The sequence below is a fragment of the Sardina pilchardus genome, chromosome 7 (genome assembly GCF_963854185.1).
Source record: "Sardina pilchardus chromosome 7, fSarPil1.1, whole genome shotgun sequence".
NCBI classification, from domain to species: domain Eukaryota; kingdom Metazoa; phylum Chordata; class Actinopteri; order Clupeiformes; family Clupeidae; genus Sardina; species Sardina pilchardus.
Genome location: NC_085000.1, coordinates 1,558,704 through 1,573,477, shown reverse-complemented (window position 1 = coordinate 1,573,477; position 14,774 = coordinate 1,558,704). Strand labels below are relative to the sequence as shown.

The 14,774-nt window shown below is 42.2% G+C and overlaps 3 protein-coding genes across 4 annotated transcripts in view; 2 read left to right on the top strand and 1 right to left on the bottom strand.

Annotated features, from left to right (window-relative positions):
- Positions 1-1,616, top strand: part of racgap1 (Rac GTPase activating protein 1) — a 52,635-nt gene extending 51,019 nt beyond the window's left edge. For both annotated transcript variants that reach the window (XM_062540274.1, XM_062540275.1), the window contains exon 17: positions 445-1,616. In XM_062540274.1, the coding sequence (XP_062396258.1) occupies positions 445-520 (76 nt within the window). In that variant the 3' untranslated portion in view covers positions 521-1,616. The remainder of the gene's footprint in view (positions 1-444) is intronic.
- On the bottom strand, positions 1,617-5,787 carry si:ch211-210c8.6 (uncharacterized). Its single transcript, XM_062540278.1, has 5 exons — positions 5,613-5,787; positions 4,580-4,685; positions 4,239-4,345; positions 3,831-4,003; positions 1,617-2,278 (listed from the first exon to the last, which is right to left on the bottom strand). The coding sequence occupies exons 1-5, from the start codon at positions 5,770-5,772 to the stop codon at positions 2,000-2,002; spliced, it is 825 nt and encodes a 274-aa protein (XP_062396262.1). The 5' UTR covers positions 5,773-5,787; the 3' UTR covers positions 1,617-1,999.
- bin2a (bridging integrator 2a) overlaps positions 4,813-14,774 on the top strand; it is a 28,480-nt gene continuing 18,518 nt past the window's right edge. Inside the window, exons 1-2 of the mRNA XM_062540276.1 lie at positions 4,813-4,961; positions 13,844-13,977. Of these exons, the coding sequence (XP_062396260.1) occupies positions 13,870-13,977 (108 nt within the window). The 5' untranslated portion in view covers positions 4,813-4,961; positions 13,844-13,869. The remainder of the gene's footprint in view (positions 4,962-13,843; positions 13,978-14,774) is intronic.

Genomic DNA, 14,774 nt, shown 5'->3' with positions numbered 1-14,774 from the left:
GGTGCTGATCAGAGCTCCCAAGGCCTATAGGTCTCAGTCATGCACACTTGCACACTTGCACAAGTAGATGTTTAACATGCTAGCTACTGGCTCCCTCTTGCGTGACAACTAGAGCTGGTTAGCTGAAAGCAGCTTGAGGATGAATACATAGTAGTAGTAGTAGTAGTAGTGAGTGAGTGCACTTATGTAGTGAGTGCCTGAGTTGTAAGTAAACCTTCTCTAATTTGGAGAGTTGCCTGGCTGGTGCCTGGCACATGGAGTTGTGTGTACATAGTGTCTTTTATCTTTAAAATGTTTGAGATTTTGGTTCATTTTATACCAAGTCAGTGACTCTTTCTGACCTTGAAGCTCCTCTGCGTCTCCCGTCTGGTTCCAAAGTTATTGCCTGTTTTTTTGTTGCCAAAGGGCCCTGGGCTCCTTTTAAGAATAGTCTCATTTTTGCAGGTTTGGCAGCAAGAGTAAATCGGCGGTGGGCTTCAGCCGGCAAGGAAATTTCTTTGCTTCTCCACTCCTGAAGTAGTCCCAATCTGACTATTGAAACTGGTGCAGCTACTGGCTGCAAATTTCAGCCTCCCGTTTTTACATTTACTATTGTATGCAAACCGTGTAGTGCTATGTCTAGTGCTTATGCTTTATCTTTTGTTTTACTCTTTTATCTGTCAGTGTATCAAAGTAGATTGTTATTGTTGTGATTATGTACGTAGTAGGTTTTATACGTATGTTTGGTCCTCAAATATTTTATACGTATGTTTGGTCCTCAAATATTTTGAATCAACCAAAGGGAAGCTGCCGCTTAAACACCAGATGTGTCCCTTGCAGTAGTCAATTATGAGTGTCTGTCATCAAGATACTCTGACAGGTTGACTATTGTGTAGTAGACTGTTTTCATTTGTGTGGATTTGTGCTGTGTTTCGTAGAATTGCTCTTTATTTTTCTAGCTGGCTTTTGGCAGTGTTGTATTAGACAAGGCAAATCTGTAACGTCTAACCTCTTTTGTTGCTGGAGCATTTGAAGGATATCTTATGTTTTTTTTTTGTTTTTGTTTGTTTTATTTTATAAGAAAAAAGTAGTCCCTCAAATTGACTTGCGCACCTACTAGTCAGTACGTCATGTTAAATGTGATGGTCCTTCAGTCAGTTTTTTTACCTGGTCTTTTAAAGTCATTTCATTTTGGATCACCATTTCAACTCATTATATTTACAAATGCAAATGTATATTCTTTGTTAGTCAAATGTCTGGAAAAGCACTTCTCCAAATTGGCACTACAAACCCCAGAATCATTCTGTGTTGTTTATTTTTAAATTGAACTTGTCCTGAAGTATTTCAAGCCCAGTGACTTAAAACAACTGCCGGTCAGTCTGAATCAAGGCTTGAATCATAGAATTGCAAGCTTGCTATGCAAAGTCAACCTACATGGACCTATGCACAGTGTGGAAGTATGTAAGTACACATAGGTGATTTCAGTGTATGAATGTGTGATCCAAGAAGTGCTGCTTGGCTTAATCAGACTTGTATTTTTTTTAAATTAATTTTAACCAAATGGAAACCATACTACTATTCTTATGTAATTGGTAGGACCTGAGTGATTTGTAAAAATACATGAATCTACATCAAGATACATATCTGTGTTGTTTATTTACCTCCTGAGGATCTGATATTGCACCATAGTTGGCATCAACAGTAGAGCATGTTTTATTAATGTTCATCCTTGCAACGGCCTTTTTCAGCTTGTAAACAGATACAGAATTGACTTTCTTTGAGCCCAGGCTGCTATTTTAGCAGCATGAACTTGCATTAGACATTTTGCTTACCTCCTCAGACACTTCAGTTTTGTGTAACAACTTTACTGAAAATCAGAGGAGGAAAAGTGTGTCTTGTCTAAGTTTTCAAAGTGTCATAGTCCTTCAGGATTATTGTGTAAAATGTAGCATACAAAAATGGCAATGAAACACTGATTGTCACACTTGTACCAATAGGAATTGGATATGGAATGCATCTTCTAGAACCTTGGCCAGGGCCAGAGGAGGGGAGTGTTCTGAATGTAGTTCTGGTAGGTGGGATCAGCACCCCACTTCTTCATGCCCTGTTTCTCCAGAATGGGGATCCCACTGACGTAGCGCAGCAAGAACCAGAGGAACAGGGGAGACGCCACGCTCAAGTACTGCGGCCCACGCATCACTGACGACGCAGACAGAAACAGACCAGACCACTGGAGGATTTCACCAAAGTAGTTTGGGTGTCGACTGTAGGCCCACAGGCCACTCTGGATAAACTTGCCCTGGTTGATGAAGAGGGAGATGTTTAGGTTTATTACAGGAATGCTGCACAACATCGTCAGGCCAGTGAGTATTGAAATGGTTAGCAAATGAGACACGTACAACATAGGCCGCAGACACACCAAATAGTCAGGGGGCCAAAACTTGTATTAAAACTTTGTCGGACACTTTTTGGTACAAGCATACAACCTATCCAGTATTCTCAACATGAGTTCTAACCAGGTTGTCAGCTTAGAAAATCATATTTTGTTCATTTTAACATATTCTTAAAAATGGAAAAAGCGGATTTTTTCCCTAAAGTGCTTCCATTTTCTTCCATGTTACCTACTGTAATTTTGGGCAAATGTGCAATATAATCCAACTTGTGTGCAAGCATGGTCATTAAAAAATAATGATCAATAAATACCACAAGAGTATCACACCACAAGGGCCACTGTTGTGTCAGGGGGCCAATTCTGAAAAAGGCTTCCGTTGAGACTTTTGCAGACATGCTTTGGTTCAAGCTGTCAGTGTCACCCTATTTTTTTTTTTTTTTTTTTGTTAGAAGACACAAATTGGTGAGATATCAGGGTGGTTGTCAAGAAGATGTTTAAAACGAAGTCCTCTGCTTCCTCTTTTTTCATGTTCTAGGTCTGTTGTCTCTTCTACTGTTGTCTCTTCTACTGTACAATATGCTCATTCTGTCACACTTCAGCAGACATCCCACGAGTGTTGGCTTTCATTCGATACCATTTTTATCTATATGGTCCTTCGTGCCTGCGGCGAACCACAGCCGTGGCGATATTGGCCAACAACACCACTCCCACTCGTGCGATAATGCTTAAATATTATAGGATTTAGAGACAAGGGGCAAACTTCTCCACCACCATCCCAAAATGTCATACATTTGCACTATTTCCACTGTAACGATAGGTGCGCGTTCACAAACACCTTCTCTCACTCTCCAATCTTCATCAACGATGTACCTTACGTTGTCTTGTTGTAACGTGGAACCTATTATTGGCTCATTCTAGCTGGTGACAGAAATGAAAACCCGGAACGTCATTTTCTCAAAGATGGCTGCGGCCAATTTCAAACTTTTTTGGCTGAAGTAGCTAGCCTATCATGGGCCATTGAAATGAATGGGGGCGGGACTTAGTCCCTCTCTCCAGTTTATATACCTCCCTCCATGGTCAGAGCCGACTGGCGCTGGATCGGAGCTCCAATGTTCAATATGGCGTTGACTATGAATTGGCCGGATTTACAAGCCTAGCCTCTGTCATTCATTTGAATGGAGGGCGGGACTTATATAATGCCTCCATGGGTTCAAATCCAACCAGGGTGATTTCCCGATCCCGCCCCATCTCTCTCCCACTTGCTTCCTGTCACTGTCTTTACTGTACTACATATGTCAATCATTACAATGGCCAGTCTCCCAAGAGAGACTCTGGGTTAACTGCCTTGCTCAAGGGCATAATGGTGGCAGGTGGGAATTGAAGCCACAACTGTTCAGTCTACTGCGTGGTAGCACTTTCTCAACAAAAGCTAAAAATAAATAGTTTGGAATCCACTTACAGTATTTTCAGGGTCTCGTTTGAAATTCCACTTCTGCTGGTCTGCAATGGCTTCTGTGGCAAACCCAAGCCCCCACATACCCCAGCCAATGTAGTCGGTCACCCCGAGTGGCACATTGCGCTTCTCACTGTTCAGGATGAGTGTGGGAAGCAGGGTGATGAAGACCCAGAGAGCTGCGCAGCAAGAGAACGTAAAACACTAGTGAACACACAGCATGGCCAGCAAGCAGCAGACCTTGCTGTCCGGAAGACCCATCCGAGAAAAATCAATCACTTTTGGGGAAAGGAGAGCGAATGATTGAGAAGTGAGGGAGGGGGAGGGGGAGGGAGAGGGGGGGGGGCAGGGGGCTGTGGCTGTTCAATCCTGTGTGGAGTTGCAATGTCAACAGAGGGCACTCAAACAGCCTACCTTGCACAGTCCAGTACACAAAAAATGTCCCAGGGCTATCTCTGACTCCATTGAACCTGCGATCTTGTCCGTCTTTCAGAATCCGCAGGAAGAGGAAAGTTCCAAGCCTGTTCAGTGAAGTCAGTGTGATTATTCATTGCCAGCATTAGCCTACTGATTAACCAAATACCTTAATGCAATTCAGTTAGTCCAGTTACTCATAGCAGCCCAGCATTGAACCCTTGAAAAATCCCTTAAATACAAAAAGAGGTGTGTGTGTGTGTGTAAAAGGGTTGGAGTGGGGGGTGTTCAGACTCTATGAACCTTTCACAGGTGTCTTTGACCCCTGTTATCAGGCATACCTCAAACCCCATGCTGTCACCAGGCCTGTTTGTATGTTCTGTCGCTGGTGTCCAGTTCCTCCCCAGATGCGACTCAGGTGAGCCAACGCAACAAATGTGCCAGACCCTAAAACAGAAAGATAGTTATTATTTTCACATTTTAATTGTGGGCCAGCAGCCATTCAACCATATACACTGGCTTGCTCTGTGCGGAGTGAGGCGTGTTCAATGAATATTTTACTGAGGAACTGGTTTATTGGTTCCAAAGTTCAAAGGAACACTTTCAGACATTAGAGAGAAGCTCTGTAGAGAGCAGAGAGTGGGAAGTGGCAAGGGCACACACATTTAGTAAGGTGGGACTGACTTCATCATAATTAAATCTGCTGGAATAGTGCTTTGACAGGTAAGCATGGATATCTGTCACATTCAAATTCAAGTATCGACTGTTATTCCTACAGCAAATGTAGATCTGCATTTTCGAGAATGAAACACCAGACCAGCGTAAATGTGTATGTTTACTGAATATCAGCATTGTGTAGTTTAGGCCTAATATTCATTTCACTACATTGTGCAGACTGCAGAGTTTGTAACAAAGTCGCAAGATCTCCACCACTTCACTTTCGGAAAGCGACACACATGTCGTGTAGGTTGCAACTGTTGCCAAACAGACTGAATGAATAGTATTTTTTCCTTACGAGAGAAATACTTAAGAAACGCGCCAATGAACGCCTGACTGAACGCACATTAGCAGTATCTTACTTGGTGGGCGGGGTAAAGTGACTGTTTCACAACAAGTCATTTTTAGATAACATGTTCTAATCTACGCTATAGTGCACTGATATAAAATAATTCATTTAATAGTATATCCATACCAAGTGGCTGAAAAATTGGTAAACCACATCTTGCCCAAACGTTAGATCTTAAAAACGTAGACATGCGACTTGCTGAACAATCGACAAAGCAGGCTAGCTTATGTCAAGCTAGCCTATGTTGCAAAACATTGTTTAGCCTAATAGAACTAAGTGCACACCAGCTTCACAAAAGCTTAGCCTACCTGCTAAATCGTAAAACTTTTCGGTTTTGAATATCGAGGCGACCGCCCACCCAACCCACTGAATGCCCAGGTCAGTGATGGCACACTTCGCTAACGTGCTGCCCATGGTCATGTCCAGAATGTCCAGCAGCACCGGGGAAATCAAAGTGAAATCGAACATACCCGTGACCCTGATGACAACACAGCGCAAAGTTCGCCTCAAGGATTGGGAGTGGCTTAAAGATCATCTTAATCTTCGCAAGGTCGTGTGGGAGCCGTAGTGCGCAAGCATTGTGAGTGACATAGCCTACAATCCTTTCTTTGTGACCATAGTCTACATGTGAGCAATGGATCTGTTTAACCATAATAACCTTTGTTCAGCCTAGGCCTAATCTAGGCTAGTACACACAAAAGAGTTATGATGGGTTGAGTCCTAACACCCATTGGATGGACCAATCTCACATAAGCACCAGGCAGTAAAATAGTTTATGATTAGTCTATGTACAGTATGAACTTGGTAAACTAACATTATAGATACAATATGGTTCAAGCAATTAACATAGGCCTACAGAGGGGTTGCCAGGATATGTCACCTTTGGGTAGGGGTAGCCTATACACAGGCAGGGCCGGAGTGGGGCCTCTTTTCAGCCCGGTAATTTCAGGCCCAATACCGGCCCACTTTTTCCATGGTAGTGGAAATTGGATCAATTAAGCAACAGTTAAGCTCTTACTGTCCTGTATTTTTTCTTTTCAATACCATGGTTCAACAAATAATGGCCGGGTTTCCCAAAATTGTTAAGAAGCTCTTAAGTGCTAAGAACTTCTTAGGAGCGTTGTAAGAATGTTCTAAGAACGCTCCTAAGAAGTTCTTAGGACTTAAGAGCTTCTTAACGATTTTGGGAAACCCGGCCAATGTAGGTTAAATAATAATCCGAGAAGTTAACATATTCCACTATCCCAAAGTTGATAAATTAACAAAAGCAGAAATAAATGAATAAAGCATTTCAAACGTATTCCACTCTTCAGCATAAAGGCATATTGAACTAATGTTTAGTTCAAATCACAGTACAAAGTTACATTGTGAATGGCAACGGCATCTATAGGAGCGGACATCCATGTGACTGATGGACGTAAATAGGCTATCCAAATTCACATTCTCTGTTTAGCCTAATTGCTCACAGATCACACATAATTCACAGATATCGTGGAAGAGCTGGATTTGAGCTTTCAAACGATATTAGCAGGTGCTGTGATAAACGTAACGAAACTTAACGAAAATTAACGTTGCTTACATTCAGTGTAATCATATTCCACTGTGCACACAGAGCGTCATCCACCTCCACACCCATTACTCTCGGTGGTAGCCTATACAGTATCTCCCGAACTCCAGTCAACATATATCTAACCATATATCAAAATAAACAGCAGACCTTATCGGACCCGAGGATATGAAGCATTCCTCTGTACATTAGGCCTACGCTGATCCCGAGTAATCCGGTTTTGAAATTGCAGCAAATATCTACATGTTATCTAACTTCGGGATAAATTATTATATTGAGCTTCCATTCTAATAGCAGCTCAAAATAATGAACTTGCTTTCTAAATCAAATAATCAAAAGATGGTGCATGCACAGATCAACTGTGCTTTTCAATAGATATTTCTATCGCATGCTTCAGGTGACACGGATGCTGACGGTATAAGTTCAAAGTTTAATGGGCACAAATCATGACTTGTTGTAACAGAGGTAAATATTGTAGCAAATAGCCTGGTGATGAGACAGCTTAAAACATATATTTCACACTTGCTGGAGACCCTGGCGCGTATAGTTGCGGTAGGGCCGGCCCGCTATCGGTAGCCTATCTGAGAAATCATATTTTGGAAAAGACGTGCTATGGACCTTTAAGAGAAGATGGACTAACCTGACAAATGTAAAAACAAAACAAAAAATCTCGACCGGCCCAAAAGTGAAGCGGCCCACCGGGAAAACTCCCGATTCTCCCGATTACCCACCCCGGGCCTGACCACAGGTATGCCTACTAGGCCTACAAAATATGTTTTGTATACAGTAGATGTTTTGTAAATATCTGTTTTTGTGCAGACCCCTTGGCAGATAGCCTACATGGGGCCCTTCGCTACATATTTTAAAATTGTGTTGTTACAGTTTTTCTCAAATGTTTACACACAATTTCTGGTAGGCCTACTTGAGACACAATTCCAATAATATGTAGCTCATGCACCAACCTACTGAACAGATTCTGCTGAACTATAAGCACAATTTCTGCTTTACACTCAAATTGCCGTTCTAAAACACACTGTTTTCAAAACACAATTCTCTTCATTTGACACAATTTTCATGAAGAAAATGTCTTGTTCTCTCAAGGAACACACTGCCATTCAAATTCTAAAGCTAACTGCCCTACCATGCACACTGACTCATCACATGGGCAAACACCTGTCACACAGTTTTACAATTATCAATCACAGCTTCAGTATACAGTAGTACAGGCAGGCAGAGCCAGAGGAGTGAGAGTAAGAGGAGGAGGACGGGGAGGCCAAGGACCGTAATCTCCGATGAGATCCGAGCCACTAGAACATTGCAGTGCTGCGTATCAATACAGTACAGTGCCGTACAGTGCAAGCTCAATGAGCACAGTAGTACAGTATTGCCTGTGGACTGTTCTGTAGGACTGTAAAAATAAAGTATGTTTCAAGTATTTGGGGAATGTATTCCTACTTTGTATTCCTTCACAGTTTACAGTATTTTACTATTTGTTTGGCAGCTGAAGGATTACCAACACAAGGGCTTCTGTCTCCTGAACAGGAAACTGAAATCATTGAGCATTGTCCTACAGTAGAAGAAAACGCCATAACATTACGGCAAATACAAAGAAAAATAATAGAAAACAATGAGATATTTAAAAATATTGATAGGGTATAAGCATATCAACTTACTGTATCAGCTTATCTACTGTTTCTAGTACTGTTTGTAGGGTAACACTAGCTACGTTTACATGCAACCATCGGAATGACCAATCGGATTGGTCAATCGGATCGGTGGATGTTTACATGGCAAGGAGTATTTTGGATGCGCGCGTTTACATGTCAGCTTCACGCGCATATAGCCTGCTTGCAGTTTTGCTCCCCCGAGATGGACGAGAGTTTATAGCCTATGACGTTTGAGGCGTGAGATATTCCCTACTTCCAATCCTCTGCCTCTGCTTTCTTCTGTTCAAAAGCAACATCAGAAGGCCTAGAGTTTCGTTTCTTTTCCTTATAATTAGAATGACTAAAACGACGAAAATATAAACTAAAATTGCGTCCTCCTAACACACTCACTGGCCGCTCTCACACTGCACAGCAAGTCGGTCAGCAAATGCTAACTTCATGCACGGTCTTCATGCACAGTCATACAGTATTCCTTCCAAAGCCAAAAATATAGCTGATTATCCTGTAATCTGACGGGGTAGCAAACCATCAAAACGTCTGACTGAACAGCTAGTTGTTTTGCGCCTCAGATGTTGTTTAACAAGTCCCAGCAACACAAATTCAAACTTGTACGGAAATGCATTCAATCAATAGGTCCTTGCCGTCTACCTAGCTTCCACACTGTTCTTTCAGACATCGCAAAATATCTGTCTCCACTGTAGTCGTAGGCCTAGCTTCAATAGCCGTTTAGCCTCCGAAACATAGCCTACCTGTTAACATTTGGCTTTCAGAAAACGAGACTTCATCATTGCATTTCAGTCGTTGCTTTTACCAAAGCCTATGCAGCTGCCAGTTAGCGTATATACTGCCTGCAGCCTAGTACTTCCTAAACTTCAAAGATGCTGTCAGATTTTGTTGGTGTTTTGAAAGTGTCACGAAACTAAATAGCCTATTCTTCCGATGCCATGTTATCCGTCACTGTTTAAACCATAGCCCTACAAGAAACATATGGTTCAACCTCACGCCCAGTGCTTATGTTTACACCTAACCAAAGATCTTTCATTACTATCTCCCTCTGCCTACACCGTGGTGGCTTTTTTGATAAGAGACATATTGCGCCTCCTTTTCTGAACATGCGCAGAAGGGAAGAGTAGCAGGGAACGATCCGATCCAGTGTATACATGACAACTATTTTACTACCGGACGGATCCGTTCCACCTCTTTCAATCCGACCCAAATTTCAATCGGATCGGCGATTTTCATTCCGATTGTCTTGTTTACATGAAGGAATTTCATTCCGATTGGGCCTGAATCGGATTAGAAAGGGTGCATGTAAACGTAGCTAGTGATCAAAAAAAGGCCCAGTCATTATGATGAATGGAGAAGAAGCGTTTTCAATTCATTGCAGTGTTTTACACTGAGCACATCAGGTCCTTATAAATGTCTTGATTTATGATGGTTTGTGTGTGTCTCTTGAGAGCAAAAGAGCATTTTGAGGAGAAATTACATTGTTTTGAAGGTAAAGTGTCATTTTGCAGGAGAATTGCAGGGTTTTGCCCATTGTGTGTGTTGTTTTGGATTTGTGTGTAGAGTTCTGAGAGTATGAGGCATGTTTTCAGAAAATGTGTGTTAACAATCGAGAAAAACTGTAACTAGGTGAGTAAAGTACACTGCTCAAAAAAATAAAGGGAACACTGGTTCATAGGAGTATAGCATCAAGTCAGTCACACTTGTGGAATATTGATCTGGACAGTTATGTAACAGAGGTGGTTGTTAATTAGGTTGACCCGCTTTGATGTCAACGAAATTTACTGCAGGTGTACTAGAGGGCCAACTGTGAGACGACCCCCAAAACAGGAATGTTTTTACAGGTGGTGGCAACTGGTAATTTTTCCATCTTCATCCTTCTTGACTGATTTTTCACTAGGTTTGCATTTGGATAGGGTCAGTGTTACTACTGGTAGCATAAGCCAGTGTCTGCAGCCTACAGAGGTTGCACAGGGTAGTCCAACTCCTCCAGAATGGCACACCAATACTTGTCATTGCCAAAAAGATTGCTGTGTCTCCCGTTGCAGTCTCAAGACCATGGAAGAGATTCCAGGAGACAGACAGTTGCTCTAGGAGAGCAGGGCAGAGTGGTAGAAGGTTGTTAACCCAATAGCAGGACCAGTATCTGCTCCTTTGTGCAAGGAGGAACAGTAGGAGTTTTGCTAGAGCCCTACAGAATGACCTCCAGCAGGCCGCTGGTGTGAATGTCTCAGACCACATTGTCAGAAACGGACTTTATGAGGTTGACCTGAGGGCCCGATAGCCTCTAGAGGGACCTGTGTTCACTGCCCTGTTCTGTGCATCCCTCCAAGGGTATGCCTCCCCAGACCATTACTGACCCACCACCAAACCGGTCATGCTGAATGATGCTGAATGATGTTGCAGGCAGCATAACGTTCTCCACGACATCTCCAGACCCTTCAATGTCTGTCACATGTGCTCAGGGTGAACCTGCTCTCATCTGTGAAAAGTACAGGGCACTAGTGTTAGACCTGCCAATATTGCATTCTATGGCAAATGTCAATTGAGCTCCTCAGTGCTGGGCAGGGAGCACATGTCCCTCTAGAGGCCATCGGGCCCTCAGGCCACCTTCATGAAGTCTGTTTCTGGCAGTGTGGCCAGAGACATTCACACCAGTGACCTGCTAGAGGTCATTCTGTAAGGCTCTAGTAGGGCTTTTACTGTTCCTCCTTGCACAAAGGAGCAGATACTGGTCCTGCTACTGGGTTAAGGATCTTCTACCACTCTGCCCTGCTGTCCTAGAGCAATTGCCTGTCTCCTGGAATCTCTTTCATGCTCTTGAGACTGCAATGGGAGACACAGCAGTCATTTTGGCAATGGAACGTATTGGTGTGCCAATCTGGAGGAGTTGGACTACCCTGTGCAACCTCTGTAGGCTCCAGATACTGGCTTATGCTACCAGTGGTAACACTGACCTTATCCAAATGCAAAACTAGTGACAAATCAGTCAATAAGGATGAAGATGGAAAAATTACCAGGTGCCACCACCTGTAAAGACATTCCTGTTTTGGGGGTCGTCTCACAGTTGGCCCTCTAGTACACCTGTAGAAAATTTTGTTGACATCAAAGCAGGTCAACCTGATTCACAAACCACCTCTGTTACATAACTGGCCAAATCAATATCTCACAAGTGTGACTGACTTGATGCTATACTCCTATGAACCAGTGTTCCCTTTATTTTTTTGAGCAGTGTACAACAGTAGCCTACATGGTTGCCAAGTGCCATTTGTAGTGTTGTGCATAGTGCATCTGTGTACATTTTCTATGTAATTACATAAAATAAATGTGCAAAAACCTACTGGTTGAAGAAAATCTTTGATAGGATGAACACGAACACACAGGGTCAGGCAGTAGTGGTAATACTCTGCGTTGTTGTCTTATTTGTAAATAAGCTTAATTACATGTCATGAACTTGTGACATCAGGCTCATAGTCAAACACAGCCAATTACGAGCAACATAGGCTGGTGTCACCTTTAGGGTGACCACCTCCAGTCAGACAAAATGTGGGACAAGTAGCATGGTAAAGTGGGACAATGTGGGACAGACGTAATAACTTTAAACGTAAGATATATTGTCTATCTAATTTACTAAGCAACATTTTTTAAATCTACCGACCAAAAGATTAAGACACTACCTATAAGACAAAACGCTAATTTTGCAACATCTCGTCTTTATCAAAATATCTATCTATCAAAATAGTCAACTGTCCAAAGGACCAGGCATTATGCAGCTAAATGCTCTCAGTGAATCAAATTCACCTTAAAATACAAGACACAAAAAAATATTAGGCCTAACCTATTTAAGTTCAACAAAATATAAAGCCTAGTCTATACAGCGCAAAATGTTAAGGGCTTGCCTACAGAAAGTTGAACTATTTCAGTGCAAATAAGGTAAACCAGAATCTTTTTTGATAAGAACAGCCACATGACATTTTCTTAGCTATTTCAGAATCTGGAACAATTACTGACTTGTTTTGCAGTCGGTAGAGCAACATGAATGTGTGTTTGTGTGATGTACGGCATGATAGATGCTCATCACTTTTCATCGGAGCTTGTTTGTCTGTTTGTTTGTCTGTCTGTTTGTTGTATGTTGGTGCGCAAAATAACTCAAAAAGTTATGGATGGAATTTTCAGGAAAGGTCTGAAATGACCCTCGGAAGAAACGATTAAATGGGAGTAATCCAGGAGGCGGTTATGTTTTCGCTTGGCTTAGTTCTGCGCTCTCGGAGTGCTTCTCTAGTTTTGTAGGACTCACTTGAACCATGTCGCTTCACACCGTGCCCCAGAGAAAAACGCAAATGCAAAATGCTCTCTCTGCTTCGCCGTCTACAGGCTTTGCCAAGAGTAGGCTATGTTGCGGTCCATTTGCTATTAAAAGTGCATCTTCTCTTTTTCATGGCCACACAGGCCATGGCTGCTTAACCTGACCGAAGAGCGCGCTCTCTAATTTGAGATCTTTGACAACGTTGCGGAGGCGTTCGTGCATCAGGCAACAGTTTGATTGACGTACGACTCAGCCTATCGACTACCGATTTTATTGCTTTCCTCTACACTACGCCTATGAACGTATCTGTGTATTTATTTTCAATTGGCCAGAGTCGAATGAAAAAGCGGGACAGATGCTCAATTTGCGTGAGGCGGGACAAAGGGTAAAATTGCTGTACAGTACAACGTAAAGCGGGACAGGTGGTCACCCTAGTCACCTTATCTTCCTAAGAAATAGAAAAGGGAGGCATGCACAGAGTTGAAGGTACTACTTGCTTTTTAATGAGCCACCTAGCCGACTAAAAATCTTAAGATATAAGATAAGATAATGAAAAGAACACAGATGAAGGTTAGGAGCAGTTTTAATTTGATTAATATGAGCAGTTAGGGTCAATACCACACTTGTGATTGCATATGAATGCGCTGCTTGCTAAGTGCAGGCATATTGATTGACAGAGCACCACTATCAAAATGCCTGTTGCACTTTTAATGTCTGCTCTGCTTATAACCTTAGCACTGAAGGAGAACACAAGGTGCGTCCTTTGATCAGAAATAGCGCTATACACGCGTTGTCCAACCTCAGTTTCTTTGGATGGGTCATGAGGCAGATCATTGCAGGGTTTATCTCTGGGTGCACCCAACCAATCAACCCACCCACCCCCATACACGCCCTTGTTAGCATACTGGGAAGAAAGTAAACCTGCATGGGGATTACACATACCATACACATACATATTAAGTTTTCAAATTAATAAACATTTCTCTGTTAAAGTAAAGGACAAGAGGAAGACAAACGTCATGGATTCAGCAAGTATTAGTGGTAATGCAGCCACTAGTCCAAAGCCAAAGGGTCCTACGGTTTTTGCTAAACGAGTTCAACGACAATTCAGCAGAACTCAGGAGAAGGTAAGCTTTAAGTCTTTCGAGGAGTGATGTACTTTCTGGTTTAAAGGTGCTCTAAGCGATGTTACGGGGCTTCTAAGCTAAACCATTTTTTGTCACATACAGCAAACATCAACTCACCACCTCAAATGGTAAATAGTAAAACAAACAAACAAAAAAAAAGCGGTCTCTATGGACAGCCCAAGCTCCAAAAACGGCAACAAAAACAACTTGGTCCAGCCTGGACCAAAAAAACAAACTGTTCCTGCCAATCACCAACAAGTGTGTCTAGGAGAGTTTCAATTGCAGGGAAGGGGAGAGAGTAGCGAGCTAGCTCTCTGTTTTTTTTTAATGTCAACAGAAACAACAGTTAGCCAATATCGCTTAGAGCACCTTTAAGTAACTTTTATGTTCATACACCGTTTGTGGACATTTTTCAATTAGGTTATGTTAGTCAAACCAGACCTTGGAAAATCCATACACAAGGGGTTTAAAGTCCTGTTCTAACACACAATTCATATGTTCCCAACAAGGCTATAATCTGTGACAGGCGACTTAAATAAACATTATAAACCGTGCAGTAGAAACAGAGACATTGGGTTACATAGGTACACCCTATTGTCATTGGGTGTAACTATAGATGTTTGATTTGTATCTGTTGGGACCATAACTGACCTCCAAATAAAAACATCAAGTGTTGGCTCTGGTATCATAAAAGAAAAGAAAAACATCAAAACGTTATTCTAAAGCTGGTCATTTATATTTGGCTAGTAGGTCTACAGTTCACCGATGAATGAAAAACGTTTCTGAAATGTGGTGCA